Source organism: Macaca nemestrina, chromosome 9 (assembly GCF_043159975.1).
Source record: "Macaca nemestrina isolate mMacNem1 chromosome 9, mMacNem.hap1, whole genome shotgun sequence".
Taxonomy (NCBI): Eukaryota; Metazoa; Chordata; class Mammalia; order Primates; family Cercopithecidae; genus Macaca; species Macaca nemestrina.
This window is the reverse complement of record NC_092133.1, coordinates 69,461,468-69,483,031: the sequence shown is the minus strand read 5'-3', so window position 1 is coordinate 69,483,031 and position 21,564 is coordinate 69,461,468. Positions and strand designations below refer to the sequence as shown.

The 21,564-nt window shown below is 37.9% G+C and overlaps 1 protein-coding gene across 3 annotated transcripts in view; it reads left to right on the top strand.

The window, feature by feature from the left end:
- LOC105466027 (prolyl 4-hydroxylase subunit alpha 1) overlaps positions 1–21,564 on the top strand; it is a 101,889-nt gene that overhangs the window by 42,041 nt on the left and 38,284 nt on the right. For 2 of the 3 annotated variants that reach the window (XM_071068776.1, XM_071068774.1), the window contains exons 6-9: positions 8,570–8,809; positions 10,916–11,112; positions 15,089–15,265; positions 17,159–17,229. In XM_071068776.1, the coding sequence (XP_070924877.1) occupies positions 8,570–8,809; positions 10,916–11,112; positions 15,089–15,265; positions 17,159–17,229 (685 nt within the window). Of the gene's footprint in view, positions 1–8,569; positions 8,810–10,915; positions 11,113–15,088; positions 15,266–17,158; positions 17,230–18,242; positions 18,314–21,564 lie in introns of all 3 variants that reach the window. The other variant, XM_071068775.1, reaches the window with a different exon arrangement.

The window sequence follows — 21,564 nt, the reverse complement described above, 5'->3', positions numbered from 1 at the left end:
TGTGATTTTCTGTATAATAACATAAAAAGAGCCCTGTAGGACATGACTTTCTCCTTTTTTCATTATTTATAAAACTTCTTTTATTATGGAAAATATCAAATATCACACACAAAAATAAAGGTAATAACATAATGAACCTATGCCATCACCAAGCTCCAGATGTTTTAAACATTTTGTCATTCTTGGTTTATCTACTCCTTCCACCCTTTCTTTTTGTTTTTGTTGGAGTATTTTAAGAGCAAATCCTAGACATCATGTCATTTTATCCATAAATAATTCAACACGCGTATCTAACTGATCATGTCTTTATTAAAAATTTTTTTTTTCGAGGCAAGATTTCACTCTGTCACCCAGGCTGGAGTGCATTGGCATGATCATAGCTCACTGCAGCCTTGGACTTTTGGACTCAAGCCATCCTGCTCTCTTAGCCTTCTCAACAGCTGGGACTATAGGTGCGTGCCACCACACCTGGCTAATTTTTAAATTTTTTGTAGAGATGGGCTCTTGCTATGTTGCCCAGTCTGGTCTTGAACTCCTGGCCTCAAGTAGGTCTTTGTAATTTATTTTTAATTTTTTTTAGAGACAGGGTCTCACTTTATTGCTCAGGCTAGAGTGCAGTGGTGGTACCATTATGGCTCACTGCAGCCTTGAACTCTTGGGCTCAAGTGATCCTCCTGCCTTAGCCTCCCAAGTAGCTGGGACTGTAGGTATAAAACACCTGCGCCCAGCTGGTCTTTTTAAAAAAGTAACATAACCACTTACTGTCACCCTGCTTAACAAATTGACAATATTTCCTTAATATAATTTAATACCCAGTCAATACTGTTCCTCTGGTGATCTCAAAGTTGTCTTTTTACAGTTGTATTTTTTTTTATGATGTCTGTTAAGTCCCTTTTATCCCCTTTTCTCTTTTTTCTTTCTCTTTATGATATTGGTTAGCTGAGGAAGCCTAGTCATATGTTACGTGGAATGTTCCACATTCTGGAGTTGACTACTTGGTGGTTAACATGTTCCTTTAATGTCTATGTTTCCTACACATTGGTTAGAACTTGAGGCTCGATTAGATTCAAGTTAAATTTTAAAATTAACTCCATAGGTGGTGCTATGGACTTTCTGTTGAACTGCATGAACCAACACCTAATGTCCTGTCCCACTTTTTATGATGCTGATTGATGAGTGGAGTTCAGGTGATGAGAGCCTGATCCCTCCATATAAAGTTCTCCTTAAGTTTTATCTACTGGTTTTGGCAACCTTTGATGATCATTGCCTAGAACCACTATTTCATTAGGGTTTACAAAATGGTGATTTTTTTCATTCCATTATTCCTTTTACTTTTATTAACTGGAAGTCTATAAACAGGAACGAACGTTCCTTCATGAACCTCTTGGTTACCCTGAACTGTATATAGGAAAGGCAGGATAAGTCTATAATTAGTCTTCTTTATCAGTTTTCCGAGTAATGAGTTAGTGTCCTAGCCATTTTTAATAGTGATATATAATTTTCACGACATACCATGAACCCATGGATTTTATTTTATTTTTTTGTATTTCAGCCTATTCAGTATTACTTCGATCTCAGATTATCCCATTTTAGGCCAGTGGAGAGCATCTTTAGATAGGCTTGTTTCTTTGAATTGACTATGTTATTAATCTTTGATAGAGAGGAAACTTCCTTGCTTTCTAGCACAGTTTTTTTCCAGGTTTCTTTTCTACTCCAGAGTAGCAACCAGGCATTTCTTTAATGAGCCTTGGTCCTTCCCCCGCCACCGCCCCTTAAGAGATAGGGTCTTGCCATGTTGCTCAGGCTGGAGTATAGTGGCTCTTCATAGATGTGATCGTGGTGCACTGCAGCCTGGAACTCCTGGGCTCAAGTGATCTTTGTGCTTCAGCCTCTTGAGTAGCTAGGACTACAGGTGTGCCACCCCTTGCCTGGCAAGGCTTGATTCCTTTGAACAGGGATGATATTTAAGCTGCAGAGTCTGGCTAGGTTCTAGGGGTGATTATTGCTGTCAAGTTTGTCATAAACAGAGTCGGGAAATATGAAGTTTATATTGTTTAATTCAAATTGAAAACCACAGGGTTTATATTTCTATCTCTTTTGAAAATTTGGTTCCTAAGGATATTAACATGATTATTCTTTTATTCATACTATTAACTCATACTATTTTAGTCATACTATTAATAACATTAAGACTACTGAATACAGTTTTTTTGCACTTTATATCCTTAAAATACATGACTCTAGATATGATCAGTCAAAATCTTGTTTTAAAGACGTCTGAGGTAATTCATTTCTCTTTGTGGCTATGCCCTTAAAATGTTACACAGTTGGGTTCATTTATTTCATTTCCTCAGATTTTTAGGGATTGTCCTCGTTTTTTCTTTTGATTCATTATTTTCATTTGTTTGCTCGTTTTAGAAAGAATATCTTGCTCTATTGCCCAGCCTGGAGTGCAGGGGCATGATTGTAGCTCAGTGCAGCCTTGAACTCCTGGGCTCAAAGGATCCTCCTGCCACAGCCTCCCAAAAAGCTAGACCTACAGGCATGCATGTGCCACCATACCTGGCTAATTTTTAAATTTTTTTAATTTTAAAAATTTTTTAATTTTATTTTTTATTTTATTACTATTTTTTTGAGATGGAGTCTTGGTCTGTCGCCAGGCTGGAGTGCAGTGGTGTGATCTCAGCTTACTGTAAGCTCCGCCTCCCGGGTTCACGCCATTCTCCTGCCTCAGCCTCCAGAGTAGCTGGGACTACAGGCACCCGCCACCATGCCCAGCTAATTTTTTGTATTTTTAGTAGAGACGGGGTTTCACCATGTTAGCGGTCTTGATCTCCTGACCTCGTGATCCGCCCACCTTGGCCTCCCAAAGTGCTGGGATTACAGGTGTGAGTCATAGCGCCCAGGCTTTTTTTTCTTTTCTTTTCTTTTTTTTTAAATGAAGACATTGTCTCATTCTTTTGCCCAGGCTTGTCTTGAACTCCCTGGCTCAAGAGATCGTCCTGCTTTGGCCTCCCAAAGTGTCGGGATTATAGGCTGTAGCCACCATGCCCAGCCAATTTATTGTTTTAAATTATGTAAAACTTTTAAATTCTTTGACAGTCCAAACTAGACTAGTAAGATACATTAACAGAAATCTCACTTTCATTCCTGTACTTTTCAACCTATTCCCTTCTTTTTTCTATGTGACCATTTTGTTAGTTTTACTATTTCCAGTTTTTTAAAATATAAGCAAATGTATGTCTACTCCTATGTTCTGTCAACATAAACAAAAGATAGCATACTGGCCAGGTGTGGTGGCTCACACCTGTAATCCCAGCACTTTGGGAGGCCAAGGTGGGTGGATCACCTGAGGTTAGGAGTTTGAGACCAGCCTGGCCAATATAGTGAAACCCCATCTCTACTAAAAATACAAAAATTACCTGAGCATGGCGGTGGGCGCCTGTAATCCCAGCTACTCGGGAGACTGAGGCAGGAGAATTGCTTGAACCCAGCGGGGGCATGGAGGTTGCAGTGAGCCATTGCACCACTGCACTTTCAGCCTGGGCAACAGAGTGAGACTCCGTCTCAAAAAAAAAAAACAAAAAGCATACTGTAAATACTGTTATGTACTTTGGTGCTTTAATTTATTGATATTGATATGCCCTAGTCATTACTTCATATCATGTATAGAAATCCTCATTTCTTTTTATAGGTACATGTTATTACTCTATTTTGTGGAGTTTCTACAGTTTTTTTTTTTTACTTATTGTCAGTAAAGGATGATTTATTGGGAAACTTATAGATGGAAGCATGGTCTTGGGCAGCAGCAAGACAGGTAGATCTCTGCACCATTAGTCCCCAGACCCATGACTTAAATGCCATAGGGAAAGGGTGTACATGCTCTATAGGGACAAAGGCAAGCTCCAGAACAGGCAAGAATGCTATGTGTGTCATAGCCTATAATTTTTGTGATAACATCAAGGTTGCTTTGCTCTAAAGGCAGGATTTATAGTAAGTACATGTTCTTACACTAAGGACAGCAAGTAAAGTAGAAATCAGCAGGCATTTGTGGGACTGAGGTTAATCAAAAGTAAACATGGTAGATTAGCATGCAAGATGGAGTCACTGTTGTCTTCACACCCGTCAGTTTCTACTTTATTCATCCTATTTCTTTTTTTTTTTTTGAGACGGAGTCTTGCTCTGTCACCTGGGCTGGAGTGCAGTGGCCAGATCTCAGCTCACTGCAAGCTCCGCCTCCCGGGTTTACGCCATTCTCCTGCCTCAGCCTCCCGAGTAGCTGGGACTACAGGCGCCCGCCACTTCGCCCGGCTAGTTTTTTTGTATTTTTTGTAGAGACGGGGTTTCACCGGGTTAGCCAGGATGGTCTCGATCTCCTGACCTCATGATCCGCCTGTCTCGGCCTCCCAAAGTGCTGGGATTACAGGCTTGAGCCACCGCGCCTGGCCGTATTCATCCTATTTCTTAATAGCCACCTAAAGATTGCCACCATGCTGCAGCGCGTCCCGTGACCATCCCCTTTCTTTTTTCCCTTAGTTTCACCCCATCAATGTTGTCTTTATTCACCTTTTTTTTTTTTCCCTAGACAGAGTCTCGCTCTGTTGTCCAGACTGGAGTGCAGTGGTGCAATCTTGGCCCACGGCAACTTCTGCCTCCCGGGTTCAAGCAATTCTCATGCCTCAGCCTCCCCAGTAGTTGGGATTACAGGCGTGCGCTACCATGCCTGGCTAATTTTTTGTATTTTCAGTAAAGATGGCCTTTTGCCATATTGCCCAGGCTGGTCTCGAACTCCTGAGCTCAAGTAGTCCACCTGCCTCCCAAAGTGCTCAGATTTACCGGTGTGAGCCACTGTGCCTGGCCCTTTCTTTAATTTAGACTGGCATTTATGTATACCATTTTCATTGTTCATCATTGTTTATTGTACCTCATTAGACTTTCCTTTTGGAATTTTCCTCCTTGAAACACATTCTTAAGACGCCCTCAAATGAGCTTTGTTTGGCTTGGAATTCTTTGTTTCCTGAATCTGAACTTTCATGCATTTTAATTTTGGAAATTTTTCTACCATTATCTCTTTAAATACTATCTTATCTATATTCTTTCTATTCTCTTCTTCTAGAATTCCAAGTAGACATAGTTAGACTTTAGTTTTTTTGTCTTTGTGTGTGGTTTGTTGTTGTTGTTGTTATTTTTTAAGAGATGTAGTCTCATTCTGTCGCCCAGGTCTAGAGTGCAGTGGCGCGATCTCGGCTCACTGCAAGCTCCACCTCCAGGGTTCACGCCATTCTCCTGCCTCAGCCTCCCGAGTAGCTGGGACTACAGGTGCCTGCCACCACTCCCGGCTAATTTTTTTGTATTTTTAGTAGAGACAAGGTTTCACCATGTTGGCCAGGCTGGTCTCAAATTCCTGACCTCAGGTGATCCACCTGCCTCGGCCTGTCAAAGTGCTGGGATTGCAGGTGTGAGCCACCACAACTGGCCTGGGGTATCTTATTTGTTCATATTTTCTATTTTTAAATGTCTTATCATTTTCTCTATATCATTGAAATTATCTTTCTTAATGAAAAATGCTATCCCATTAAATTGATATATCTGCCTATATGTTTCCTTATTTCCTTGTTTTTAGCTTATTACAGTTTTTAGCTATAATATGGTTCAGCCACAAAAATCTGTTATACAGGAAGGTCCCCAATCCCTAGTACTAAATCTCAATGAAATAACTGAAAAATAGTAGTATTAAGTCACAGAGTTTAAATTCTTCTTTCCTCATATTGCTGAATTTCTTAAAAGCAAAGTTGCCAGTTTATATTGCTGCTTCCATCCACTATTAGGTTTTGCTGTTTAATGTTACAACATCAGGAGCACAAACTTCTGGAGTTGTATTGAACCGATTCCATTTCTTGCTTTTAAACATGTGACCTTGGGCATATTAGTTAACCTCTATTTTAGTTCCTCATCTGTAGTAAGATGGCTTTGAGGATTAAATAAGTGACAAATACTTGGCAGATAGTAAGACCTCAATAAATCTAGGCCATTATTTTAAAATATTTTTATTTGTGGTGGTTTTAATTTTTATTTCTTCAGTGATGAATGAGACTAAGTATTTTCTGAAGTGTTTTCTATTTATATTTTATCTCGTGTGAACTATCAAATACCTCCTTTTCTTAAAATGGAAGTTTCACTGCAGAAGCAAGTTGACAAAATAACACCAAAAGCACAAGTGCTGAAAGATTAATAAGTTGGACTTCATCATCACAGTTTCAAAAGTGCACCATCAAGAGAGTTGAAAAGACAACACATAGAATGGGAAAAATATTTAAAAGTCATATAGCTGAGCCAGGCACCCACAGTGGCTCACAACTGTAATCCCAGCAGTTTGGGAGGCTTAGGTAGGTGGATCACATGAGGTCAGGAGTTCAAGACCAGCTTGGCCAACATGGTGAAACCCCATCTTTACTAAAAATACAAAAATTAGCCAGCATGGTAGGACACGCCTGTAATCCCAGCTACTTGGGAGGCTGAGGCAGGAGAATTACTTGAACCTGGGGACAGAGATTGCAGTGAGCTCAGATCGCGTCACTGCACTCCAGCCTGGGTGACAGAGCGAGACTCTGTCTTGATAAAGAACTCTAACAGAGTGCAAGCAGTGGTGCAGTAATAGCTCACTGTAACCTTGAACTCTTGGGCTTAAGCAGTCTTCCTGCCTTAGCCTCCCAGCTAGCCAGGACTACAGGTATGTACCACAATGTCTGGCTAATTTCTAAAATTTTTTTTGTTAGATATGAGCATCTCATTACGTTGTCCAGGTTCATCTCAAACTCCTAGCCTTAAGCAGTTCTCCTTCCTTGGCCTCCCAAACACTGGATTACAGGTGTGAAACCATCATGCCTAGCCACCAAATTTTTTAAATGGGCAAAAGCTTTGAAAAGATATTTTTTCCAAAGAAGATACACAAATGGAAGTAAGCACACGATAATAGGCCCAACATCATCAGTCACCAGGGAAATGCAAATCAAAACCACAATGAAATGCCTCTTCATACTCACCAGAACATCTATAATAAAAAAGAAGGCCAATAACAAGTATTAGCAAGGATGTGGAGAAATTGGAATTTCATATCTTGTTGGTGGGAATGTAAAACGTTGTAGCCACTTTGGAAAACAGTTTGGCAGTTCTTCAAAACATTAAGCATAGAGTTGCTATAGGACCAATCAGTTCCACTCATATATATATACTCAAGAAATGAAAACATGTTCACATAGATACTTATACACAAATGTTCACAGTAGCATTATGTCCAGAATAGGCAAATTTGTAGAGACAGAAAGTAGATTAGTGGTCGTCTAGGGCTGGGGCAGGGTGGGGAAGGTAATGGGTAGTGACTGTTAATGGTTACAGGGTTTCGTTTTGGAGTGATGAAAATGTTCTAAAATTAGATTGTTGTGATGGTTGCTCTACTCTGTAAATATACTAAGAACTACTGTAATTTTTCAATGAGTGAATTTCTGGTATTCAAATGACATATTAATGCTGTTTAAAAGAAAGAATCTAGTTGATATATTTACCTCTCCTTCCGTACATTCATCTCTTGCCCAGATTGTTGGTTAGGAGTGAGATAGATATATCTCTTTTTTTTTTTTTTTTTTTTTTTTTTTGAGACAGAGTCTCACGCTGTTGCCCAGGCTGGAGTGCAGTGGCGCGATCTCGGCTCACTGCAAGCTCCGCCTCCTGGGTTCACGCCATTCTCCTGCCTCAGCCTCCTGAGTAGCTAGGACTACAGGCGCCCGCCACCACGCCCGGCTAATTTTTTTGTATTTTTAGTAGAGACGGGGTTTCACTGTGGTCTCGATCTCCTGACCTTGTGATCCGCCCGCCTCGGCCTCCCAAAGTGCTGGGATTACAGGCTTGAGCCACCGCGCCCGGCCCGATAGATATATCTCATATGGTGGCCGGGCGTGGTGGCTCACGCCTGTAATCCCAGCACTTTGGGAGGCTGAGGTGGGTAGATTACCTGAGATCAGGAGTTCGAGACCAACCTGATCAACATGGAGAAACTCCGTCTCCACGAAAAATACAAAATTAGCTGGGCATGGTGGCACATGCCTGTAATCCCAGCTACTCAGGAGGCTGAGACAGGAGAATCACTTGAACCCGGGAGGCGGAGGTTGTAGTGAGCTGAGATTGTGTCATTGCATCCCAGCCTGGGCAACAGAGCAAGACTCCGTCTCAAAAAATATATATATATATCTCTCTCTCTCTCATATGGTAATTCCTACCGTTAGAAAATAGTATGTTTCAACTTAATGGATGTTTCATTTTGGTATGATGGCTGATAACTTCAGTCTTGGGTTCTGTAGGTTCCGTGTCCCCTATTACCAGCTGTGTGATTCTTGTCAGTCTACGTTATATTATAGATTGTTCCTTTGTTTATGAAATTAGGGTAATTTTTGCTTATCCAGAGGATTATTGTGAACTTCAAATGGAAGTGAGACAGCATTTTGAAAGCTGTGTAGTCCTAAATAAAGACAGTAGTGTTAAGATTCCTAAAGTTCTCTGTATTTTCTTTTCATAGGAGTGAAACACAAATCTTTTCTAACAGCTGAGGACTGCTTTGAGTTGGGCAAAGTGGCCTATACAGAAGCAGATTATTACCATACAGAACTGTGGATGGAACAAGCCCTAAGGCAACTGGACGAAGGCGAGATTTCTACCATAGATAAAGTATCTGTTCTAGATTATTTGAGCTATGCGGTATATCAGCAGGGAGACCTGGATAAGGCACTTGTGCTCACAAAGAAGCTTCTTGAACTAGGTATGTTATCTGGGCCTAATTTAAGGTTATAGTTATATTGAGAGAGATATATTTTCTATGTGTGTCTCCCCATTTATATACTTCTGGTATTTTCTCATTTGTTATAAGTCGGGAGCTTTACTTGTTAAACATACATTATCCTCTTTTTCTTTTTTCTCAAAGTAAATGATGACTGATTTTTCTCACCTAATAGTGCTGCAACAGTGGTTGTGTTTCTCTGCTCTATATTCTCCAGGAATTTCAAAATTGAAGCTAATGTAACTAACTCAGTCAAAAATATTTGTTTACCATGTTGCCATTTTAAATGTTAATCAGTTTCCTTTGAAGGGTGTTTTGTTTTATTGCATTTCATATTTTAAAATAAAGTGATTTAAAATAGATGGGCTCAAAATGTATTTATCAAATTCAAATGTTGGAAAAATATATCTTAGGAGAATTTTATCAGTAGTACTTTGAACAAAGATGTAGTGTTTCTTCAAGTATGGCCCAAGCACCACATGCATCAGAATTACTTGGATACTTGTTAGAAATGAAAATTTCTTGATCTCTACCCTAGATGTACTAAATTGTAATCTCTGGAGATGGAGTCCAGAATTTGTATGACAGTAAGTTTAGGTGGCCTTTGGTATATAATGAAGTTTTAAAACTTTAAAAATTATTTTTACAAAATACGAAAATATGCGTATGTTAGAATCAAACAGCTCAAAAGGATTGATGTGCTGAAAATGAACTTTGGATAATTGGGTTATTTCTTAGTTGGGTGATAATAAATTAAGATATTGGTTTGAGTAATCTTTTTTCCTTTCAGTATTTTCCAGTGATATTTCCTCTTGATTTAAAATATGCTTTGTACTCATTATAGAAAATTTGTTAAAACAGAAAAAGATACAGAAGAGTCATCTATAAGCCAGTCACTCAAAGACACCTACTACAAATTTATTTCCTTTTAGTGTATACTCCTCTTCCCTGCACACACGTTTCCTTTGCTTTTACAAAATCAGGTTAATATTGAATATCGTAACATTTATTGTGAGCAGTTTCTGAAGGACAAGAAATATTTTACAATCTAAGCCTATGTAGCCTAAACACTTACTGTCACAATGGAAGTCTCTATATATTCTTCTGCCTTTTTATTTTTATGTGTGTGGTTCTTTAGTTTTTTTTTTCCCTCTCAGATGGGCAGCTTAGTCTTCTTTTCTCCTACTAAAAGGTAGTTGAAAATTATGACTAGCAATTCTGAGGCAGTTAGTGGATTCTAGCTTATTTGAAAATTATATCTTTAGTTTCCCTTTTCCTTCTTACTTAGAAATTTGGGACTGAACTTCATTCGGCCCTTAGAAGTAGGCTACATTTATAATGTATCTGTGGTAAAGGTTGCTTTTGAATTGCTTATCCCCTGTCTTCCTCATGTGATTATTTTCAGTCTTAGAAAAATCATTTTCATTGCTTAAAATAAGTAGGATGAGTAAGATTTTAAAATTCATTTGACATCAAATTGAACTTAGTTCCTTTAGCTGATTAGTAAATTCTCAAAGTAAAAGCACCAGTTGCCACCTTTAAATAAGTGACTGTTTCTGTCTCCAGAACTCTTTTTTCAGACAGAGTTCCACTCTTTTTGCCCAGGCTGGAGTGCAATGGCACGATCTTGGCTCACTGCAACCCCTGCCTCCCGGGTTCACGTGATTCTCCTGCCTCAGCCTCCTGACTCGCTGGGATTACAGTCACCCACCACCATGCCCGGCTAATTTTGTATTTTTAGGGGGGATGGGGTTTCGCTATGTTGGTCAGGCTGGTCTCGAACTCCTGACCTCAGGTGATCCACCCACCTCAGTCTCCCAAAATGCTGGGATTACAGGCGTGAGCCACCAGGCCCGGCCCGGAACTGTTTTTATATAGGTGACTGTATGTCCTGATTTACTTGGGGGCATTAGTAACTTAATACCTATTATTTTGGTATAATAATTTTCATTAGTGCCTCCTTTCACTCACAGAAGCAACCTGGTTTGGAAGATAAATTATAATGTCTCCTATTTTTATATTACTGTATTCTGATGCTTGAACAAGTGTGAACTTACCCGTGGACATGCTTTGTTTTTCTTCTAATAGATCCTGAACATCAGAGAGCTAATGGTAACTTAAAATATTTTGAGTATATAATGGCTAAAGAAAAAGATGTCAATAAGTCTGCTTCAGATGACCAATCTGATCAGAAAACTACACCAAAGAAAAAAGGGGTTGCTGTGGATTACCTGCCAGAGAGACAGAAGTACGAAATGCTGTGCCGTGGGGAGGGTATCAAAATGGTAAAGTGGAAAAGCCAATTGTGTGTATGTGAATGTGTGTGTGTATGTGTTTGTACACAGTTCTGGAGAGAATCAGTCATTTTATATTTAAGCCTATGTGATAAAAATCAGAATGGCTGCATAAAATACTACAGTATGTCAGCTTAGGCAACATAGACCCCATTACAAAAAAATTTAAAAATTAGCTGGGCATGCTGGTGCACACTTGTAGTCTTAGCTACTCAGGAGTCTGAGGTGGGAGGATCACTTGAATCCAGGAGTTCAGGGGTACAGTGAGTTATGATTACACCACTGCACTCCAGCCTGAGCTACAGAATAAGACCCTGTCTCTAAAAAAGTTTTTTTTTTTTTTTTGGGGGACAGAGTCTCGCCCTGTCGCCCAGGCTAGAGTGCAGTGGCGTGATCTTGGCTCACTGCAAACTCTGCCTCTTGGGTTCAAGTGATTAACCTGCCTCAGCCTCCCGAGTAGCTGGGTTTACAGGTGCCTGCCACCACACCCAGCTCATTTTTGTATTTTTAGTAGAGATGGGGTTTCACCATGTTGGCTAGGCTGGCCTCAAACTCCTGACCTTGTGAGCCACCTGCCTCTGTCTCCCAAAGTGCTGGAATTACAGGTGTTAGCCACTGCGCCCGGCCTAAAAAACTTTTTTAAGAAAATTATGGTATACCATTATCTCTCTGTGGGTGCCACATTTAATATGTTCCAATTATTAGTAAAATAGCTTTGAAATAAAGCTTGTGAATCATATACTATTACATATGTTTGTGCAGTATTACCTTTTTCATTTGATCCTTCACCCTGGAAGGATCAGGTAAGGGTGAAGGATCAAATAAGTTTAAAGGAAGTGATAGTTTTTCTTACATTTAATGCAAGAGAGATTTTAGTAGTATGTATGTATGTATGTATGTATGTATTTATTTATTTTTTGAGACAGAAACCCTATCACCCAGGCTGGAATGCAGTGGCGCAGTCCTGGCTCACTGCAACCTCCGCCTCCTGGGTTCGAGCAATTCTTGTACTTCAGCCTCCCGAGTAGCTGGGACTACAGGCATTCGCCACCAAGCCTGGTTGATTTTTTTGTATTTTTAGTAAAGACGGGGTTTTGTCATGTTGGCCAGGCTGGTCTCAAACTCCTGACCTCAGGTGATCCTCCCACCTTAGCCTTCCAAAGTGCTGGGATTACAGGCGTGAGCCACTGCACCCTTCTGTTCAGCAGTCTTAGAGATAATGACACTACTCTATGCATCTTATGAGATACAACAGATTCATCTATACAAGAATCCCTTGTAGTTTTGCTCCTAGTTAACCTTGACAAGATTGCTTAGTGAAATGCTTTAGTCTATTTAATACTCAAAATGCAGAAAGTTTTTAACAGATTTTGTCTTTATCTTTATCTTTAAATGAATAAAATATTAAATAAATCTTTAATATTTCTTTGTTTATTGTATATTTATATTTATGTATTTATAACTCAGAATTCCAGTTCCAAAGATCTTAATAAATATTAGGTCAAAAGCAAAAAAGAACAAAGTCTGGGGAACATTTGTTAAAGTTGAACGTAGGTTTTTGTTTAGCCTCAAGACTTCTCAGAACCTTTTTATGATAATGTGCATTGTGATATGATATACATTCTTTCTCAATATTAATTGATTATGGAACCTTTTGAAAAGGAATTTCATGTGGTATTAGTTTTCAATTGAACGCAGGCATGCATAGAAAGAGTTAATGAATTTTCGGAGTAAGTACTTTTAAGTGTAAACATTTGAAAAGCGTTTAACCTTTTCTTTACTACTAGTAAACTCAAGCGGGGCTTTACATTTTGATATTGATGACTGTTGACAGCTTAACCACTAACAGCAAAGTATACAATACCTATGGGACACTTTTGATAGCTAGGTTCATGGAGTCCTAGGAGGATATGCTTCAGCTAATGAGTAAATACAAAGATAGTGACACTGTTAGACTCATTAAGTATTTTCTTTTCTTTTCTTTCTTTCTTTTCTTTTTTTTTTTTTTTTTTTTGAGATGGAGTCTCACTCAGTTGCCCAGGCTAGAGCGCAGTGGTGTGATCTCGGCTCACTGCAAGCTCCACCTCCCAGGTTCATGCCATTCTCCTGCCTTAACCTCCTGAGTAGCTAGGATTACAGGCGCCTGCCACCACACCCAGCTAATTTTTTGTATTTTTAGTAGAGATGGGGTTTCACCGTGTTAGCCAGGATGGTCTCGATCTCCTGATCTCGTGATCTGCCCGCCTCGGCCTCCCAAAGTGCTGGGATTACAAGCGTGAGCCACCGTGCCCGTCCACTCATTAAACATTTTCTCTTCTGTTTTATTACTAAATATTTTAGTATGTATCTTTTAAAGATACAAATTCAAAATAACTACAATACCATTGTCACCTAAAAATTCACAAGTTTTGTAATGTCAAATATCTAGTGTTCAAATTTCCATAATAAGCAGAAATTTTTATTGCTCTTAATAACTCTTAGGGAACAAAACTGTAGATATAAAACAAGAGTCTGCTAATTTGCCAGTCTGTTAATGTAACACGTACTCAACTTTGCCTAAGATCAAAAGAACATTCTTGCTGGGCACGATGGCACATGCCTGTAATCCCAGCACTTTGGGAGGCCAAGGCGGGTGGATCACCTGAGGTCAGGAGTTCAAGACCAGCCTGGCCAACATGGCGAAACCCCATCTCTACTAAAAATACAAAAAGTTAGCCAGGCATGGTAGAAGGGACCTGTAATCTCAGCTATTTGGGAGGCTGAGGCAGGAGAATTGCTTGAACCCAGGAGGCAGAGGCTGCAGTGAGCCAAGATCAAGGCATTGCAATCCAGTCTGGGTGACAGAGCAAGACTCTGTCTAAACAAAAACAAAAACAAAAAATTCTTTTTCTCAGAATAGCTGAATTCATCTCATCATTATATAAAAGACTTAGTAAAAATTAAAGCCTTGGATTTTGACTCTAGGTAAAGTGCATGGAGAATAAACATAAATCATTATTTGTTTTAGTATATTATTAGTATAATAATTGAAACAAACTACTCATATTCCTGCTTATGTGACATACTTGTTTTGTTTTGTTTTATTTTTGAGACAGCATCTTGCTCTGTCACCCAGGCTGGAGTGTAGTGGCATGATCATGGCTCACTGCAACCTCTACTTCCTGGGCTTACGCAGTCCTCCCATTTCAGCCCCTCAAGTATGTGGGACTACAGGCAAGTGCCCTCATGTCCGGCTAATTTTTTAAATTTTTTGTAGAGATGAGATTTCGCTGTGTGACCTAGGCTGGTCTTGGTCTCATTGGGCTCAAGTGATCCTCCTACCTCAGCTTCCCAAAGTACTGGGGTTATAGGCATGAGCCACCATGCCAGGCCTGACATACTTGTTTAATTAAGAGAAGTAGGCAACAAAATAACTTATTAATATAATACATAGATGATTGAAGGGAATTTGTTTTGTTGACTGCTCTATTTTTATACTGCCTAATAAAAGCATCTGGGATCTTTGTTTAATTTTTTCTTTTTCAGAGCTGTCAATTTTTGATTTTGCACTTAAAATTTTCCTTTTTTTTTTTTTTGCCACAAGCATTTAACTGTAAAGTATTTAGGAAAACCTAGTTTTTTTTTTCTTCTAGAAACTTTTTGTCTCTGGGGGCTTGCCAGTTACTTTGTGCCATTTAGAGCAATGCCGGGCATTTAATATTTTCAGAAACATGGCATTATTTTTTTCATATTTAAACATTTGAACTTATTTAAGACTTTGCCTCTCTCACCCAGAAAATCATCATTAATACTGTATTTAAAATTCTGAACATCCTGTTTGAGGCAAAATATTTGCAGAGTACTGCTTCTTGTATATTTTTCCAAAGATACTCTGTATATGCAAGCATGATTATTGTCTCTTATCTGCATAGGAATAGATATTAAAAGTATTATTATTCTAATATATTCATCATATTCTTAACTTTAGACCCCTCGGAGACAGAAAAAACTCTTTTGCCGCTACCATGATGGAAACCGGAATCCTAAATTTATTCTAGCTCCAGCTAAACAGGAGGATGAATGGGACAAGCCTCGTATTATTCGCTTCCATGATATTATTTCTGATGCAGAAATTGAAATCGTCAAAGACCTAGCAAAACCAAGGGTAAATAATGTTTTTTTTTAATTTCTCCTCAATATACTGTACCTTTGTATCAATTTTTCTTTGTAAGAAAATAGGATAATTGATATACTAATAACGCCACAGATTTTGTAAAGATATTGTTGCCTCAGCATAATGGAGTTACTAATGATGCTCTGTTTATGCCAGTTTTTCCATTTGTTATAAACACAAGTAATGTACCCTTCAGCTGGTTTTTAAGCACTGAATTATGAAAATTATTGATGAGATTTTTATTCACCGTTAACAAATTTGTGTTTCACTGTCTTCCTGATAAACTTTTCTATATATTTTGGAGTTCTAATCTCAGAGGCTACTTAAAGCCCAGCTTCTTCATAACTTCTATATTTTTATTGAAAGAATACCGTGGAAGTATTTTTATTCCCTTTTAGGCACCATTATTACTATTATAACAGGATATAATTGGGCACAAGCATTATGTTAATTTGAAATGGTGATAGTTTTCTGACTTTAACCCACATAATTTATCTTAAAAGAAAAAGAATCTAATGTAAACCCAATCTGTAAGCTTAGTGCTTAGCATGAAAACTCTTCTTTAGTGAGAATGTGGAAAAGACTACCCTTTATGCTCTTGCCTTTTCCCCCATCAGCTTGTTCTTAAAACATATTTGGTCTTCTTGATAGTAAAGTACAAGCTGCCATCACTTTCATAAAGAGATTGTTGAATAAATTCTAGGCATGCCTTGCTCTCTTGCTACAAAGGAGTTGGCAGATTTTTTCCATAAAGGTCAATGTTAGATATTTTTTAGGCTTTGGAGGCCATGTGATCTCTGTTGTGACTATTTAGTTCTGCCATTATAGTGCAAAAGCAGCCAAAGAAAATATGTAAATGAAAGAGTGTGGCTATATTACAGTAAAATTATATTTCCAGTGACAGGCAGCAGGCTGAATTTGGTCTGTGGCCATAGTTTGTTAACCCTTATTATATCAAAGGTTTGAATTATCTGGGATATCTATACTACAAAATGAACTTAGAATTTCTTTTAGAGTTTTACTCCTTCTCCAAATTGGTGGTTTTTCTTTTTTTTTTTTTTTTTGGCCAAAGATTACATTATAAATGCAAAACATTGGTCTAACATTAATATGTATTATTGATGCCATCCAAGGTAATTAATTCATTTCAGCTTGGAGATCAAGTTATATTCTGGAGATTCCTCAATTTGGATTGTTTTTGGTCAATAAATTTAATGGCAATAAAATTTCATGCTCTTACAACCTCAGAATCATCCTTCCATTAAAAAAAAATTGAAATTATTATCTAGGCTGTCTCCTCTTACTGTTTTTAACATTTGTGAGTTCTTTTCCTCTGCCTTTTTTCTCAGTCCAAGATTATTTCACTATATATGTTAATAAGTGGATATCTGGAAGGGACAAAAGATTGACCTTAAAATGAATTTAAAACATTAACCTTTGCAAACAGTTTCATCACTAAAAAAAATTAAAGTCAGAGATTTTGGAATGGATCATTAATTGCAAATAGCCATTCTTCTTTTTTTTCCCCTTCTCTCCCCACCCCCAGATGGTCATTCTTTTAACTGTAAATTAGACTTCAAATTTCAGAAATGTCTCTTTTTCTCACTGTCATGTCCTTTCACCATTGAAAGAAATTTAATTTCCAATCTCTTTTGTTTGTATGTCCTCCATCTATGCAAAACAAACAAAAAATTGAGGAAAAAAAACCCCAAAACCTAAAAAACTAACCGTCTTTCAAGGCTCAGCACAAGGTGACTGGAAGTGTATGGAGTTATTTTCTCTTTTTAGCCTCCTTTGTAAAAACCCCAGAATTCTGACTGGTTGGGTAAATGTGATTCAGTTTTTTGTCTTGTAATGCAACTATTTTGATGGTTGGCTTCACAGCTGAGGCGAGCCACCATTTCAAACCCAATAACAGGAGACTTGGAGACGGTACATTACAGAATTAGCAAAAGGTAAGAGATGTGTATGCTGCATATTTTGCCCTCTAATGAGTGTTTTGTACATCCTACAGGAATTATTCATTTAAGGGAAGTAGGTCATTTTCAGTCACCAGCTCAAGTTACCACCACAGGATACGCATGGGTAAACTGCTTTGTGTTTCACAGGTCTTTCTCCTTCACTAGAAGTTCTGTTTTTAATCTTTAATTGGTATGTTATTTTTCGGGAATTAATATGCTTTTTATCTTTCTTCAGATCAGGTGTCAAATATCCAGGAAGTGGCCTGATACTTGTTTTCTTTTTCCCTTTTGTTGCCAAAAGGGGAAATAAAGCAGCAGCCTCCTGCATCTGGGAGTGGTAGTCTTCACCTATGCAGTTTTCTCTCATTCATAAATACTGCAGTGATTCACATCCTCCTTCATGGTGATTGTGTTGGCATTTGTTCATACATCTTGTAAAATACCATTGTCATTATGTAGTAATCTGTATTCCTCCCATTGGAGTTTTTTATTTAAAAAAATCCGCTGACTCAAAAGTTGGCAGTAGGAAAAACAGAATTACACTTCTGAGCTCAGTCTTCCAGAAATTAGTTGTAAACTTAGTTGCCTTTTACTTTGCCAGAGAGATTTGAAAACAGTTTTATCTCAGTGAGAGTTTTAAAAAATGAATTTAAGGAGTCTACTATTTTTTTTTCAAAATATTTAAATAACTTCTAGATCTGAGAAAGTTTCTGTGAAACCCAGTGCTATAAATCATTTACATACAGCTTCAAATGATTTAAAAAAAAAAAAAAGTGAAAGGACAATAAATCTACAACAAAAATCTGTCAACTCATTTTCTCTTGATTTGGAAGTGGCTGTTCTTACTGCCACCTTTCTAAATGTTTTTGTGGATTTGAGACCATTACCCACCATCCAGACCAATCTGAACCCTTCCAATCACCTGTGGCTTGGCAAAACAAAACAAACAAAAAGCCCAAAATTGCCTGCTACTGGAGTAAGTCCTTGTCCTTTCTCTTTTTTTGTAGCTGAGCCGAGCTACAGTACATGACCCTGAGACTGGAAAATTGACCACAGCACAGTACAGAGTGTCTAAGAGGTAAGGGAGTAATGGAGAGAACTTCAGTCATATTTGGACCATTTCTTTCTTGGGAATCTAATTTTCTGAAAACCCATGATATCGTTTCTAACGTAGGCGATTAAGCATAGATACTTGATAATATCTGTGCTGGAGTTTTCATGATGGACTAATAAACATGGTTATGGGCAGTTAATAGAGGTTTTCCAAAGTAACATTAACTTACAAAATGTTGAGGCTCCCCAAACTTTGATAAATGAAATGTGTTCTCATATTGAACTAAGAGAAGTTCCCAAATACCCTTCATTAAACAAGGCCTCTTTTGGACTCTGTAGTAAAGCAGGGGTTTAAAAATCTCAGGGTCACCCAGTAGCTGCAGGTATTGTGTAAGTAAGTGCCTTGAATGACTATATAACAAAGCCTTTGCAAGTTCCTTGCTTTTAACAATGTTTAAAGAGAATCTTATTGGGTTGTTAGTTGATTGATCACTAAAATAATTTTTTAAAAAGAGCTCACTGTGTAACTTAGAGCTCACAGAATTGAGTGACATTATTACAATAGAACTCCTTTTCCATCTACATGTGAAGGTTTCTCGGCTCTCATGAAAATAGAAATATCTTTGTGCTGAATTTTTATTCTAACAATTAGAGTATTTATCCACAGACACAATAACTAATGAAATACAACAAACATAAACCCCATCCATCGCATTAGGAACATCTTAATATATTTTCACTTATGTATATTTGATATTGATTGTTTAGTCATGTTATTTAGATTAACATGTGAATAATAATTATAGTAACAATCCAGAAGATGCTATCTTTAACACAGCCTTGTTATAGGACTTTAACACAGGCTTTTTGTTTTAGGAAATTCATATCTTTGTTAATTGTATAAATATTTTTAATATAGAGAAGTATAATGTGATAAAAGATTTTCAGGCATAAAAATGTGTCACTGTAGGACAAGGTTTAACCTTTTCAATAGTACTATTGACATTTTGAGTCAGATAATTCTTGTTGTTGGGGGCTATCTTCAGCTTTGTAGGATGTTTAATAGCATCTGTGGTTCACTAGATGCCTGTAGCACCCTTCCTTAATTTGTGACAATCAAAAATGTCTCCAGACATTGTCAAATGTCCCCTGATAGGTAAAATACCTCCCACTACCTCTAGTGACTCCACCCCTGTTGAGAATCACTGTTCTAGGATAAGAATGGAATGAAAATGTACCATCAAGGAAAAAAAAGATGTAAAATGTCCAAGTATTTAAAAAAAATTTTGTTCACATATTTTAAGTGGATGATGATGGATAGCAAATCATTATGGTATTTAGATTGCAGTGGATACATTTTTAAAGTAATCATTTTTTAGAAATTACTGACATTTTCAATATGACAATTAAATCATTTGAAACTAAATTATGAAAAATTTTAGTTGTCAACTAAAAAAATTATGCAAAGGCGAACATAGATGTTTAACAAGCATTTTAGGAGGTACTCAGAGAAATTTTGAAGATTACTGCTGTCTTCAAAAAGACAGAAAGATGAGGCTGGACCAAATGCATTGATTGAGCATTTCCTTTTTCTTTTTTGGGCAGAACCACATGCCTTTTATATATTAACCTTAAACATTACTATACATATGTCTTGGTTTCTTGTCTCTGCTGTATAACACCACCTGCCCTTTTGCCCCAGTAAGAGAGAAAAAGTTTTTTTCTTGCCTATCACTAGCTTCGTACCTGAGACCCCTATATCAAAAGACAGATTAACAAGAGAAAAGCATACAAATTTATTTAATACAAAATTGACATGACAAGAAGCCTTTAGAAATACCCCAGCCTGAGCAACATGGTAAAACTCCATCTCTACAAAAAATATAAAAAAATTAGCCAGGTGTTGTGGCATGTACCTGTAGACCCAGTTACTTGGGAGACTGAGGTGGGCGGAGGATCACCTGAGCCTGAGGAGGTTGAGGATACAGTGAGCCACGAGCACAACACTGCATTCCAGCCAGGGTGACAGAGTAAGACCCTGTCTCAAAAAAAGAAAAGACATAGGAAAAAAATAAGAACCCAAAGAAACAGGGAAACCGTTTTTTTTTTTTTTTAAACGTTTATTGAGAAACTCATATTATTCAAGAATTATGTTGAAAACTTTAGATTATCCCATTAAATCCTCTCTAGAACACTTTGGGGAGGTATTTGTAATGAACATTTCTAACTTTTTAAAAACCAGGATGAATATAAACTTTCATTTTTCTTTCATTTCTACAAATAAAAGATAGTTTCTAGTTTTAGCTCAACACAAATTGAACTAGGCCGGGCGCGGTGGCTCAAGCCTGTAATCCCAGCACTTTGGGAGGCCGAGATGGGCGGATCACTAGGTCAGGAGATCGAGACCATCCTGGCTAACACGGTGAAACCCCGTCTCTACTAAAAAATACAAAAAACTAGCCGGGCGAGGTGGCGGGCGCCTGTGGTCCCAGCTACTCAGGAGGCTGAGACAGGAGAATGGCCCGAACCTGGGAGGCGGAGCTTGCAGTGAGCTGAGATCCGGCCACTGCACTCTAGCCTGGGCGACAGAGCGAGACTCCGTCTCAAAAAAAAAAAAGAAAAAAAAAAAAAAAAAAAAAAAAAGAAAAAAAACAAATTGAACTAACAAGAATCAAATTTACATCTGTAAGAAAAATAACAAGTAGATGACAGTTTAGTTTTAAACTTTTTTTAAAATTTTAATTTTTATGGGTACATAGTAGATGTATATATTTATGGGGTACAGAAAATGTTTTGATACAGGCATGCAATGTGAAATAATCACATCATGGAGAACGGGGTATCCATCCCCTCAAGCATTTATCCATTGAGTTGCAAACTCTAAGTTATTTTAGAGTTAACTTGCTATTGACTGTAGTCACCCTGTTGTGCTATCAAACAGTAGGTCTTATTCATTTTTTCTAACTTTTTAAAAAAATTATTATTATACTTTAAGTTCTAGGGTACATGTGTACAACGTGCAGGTTTGTTACATATGTATACATGTGCCATGTTGGTGTGCTGCACCCATTAACTTGTCATTTACGTTAGGTATATCTCCTAATGCTATTCCTTCCCCCTCCCCCAACCCCACAATAGGACCCGGTGTGTGATATTCCCCTTCCTGTGTCCAAGTGATCTCATTGTTCAATTCCCACCTATGAGTGAGGACATGCGGTATTTGGTTTTCTGTTCTTGTGATAGTTTGCTGAGAATGATGGTTTCCAGCTGCATCCA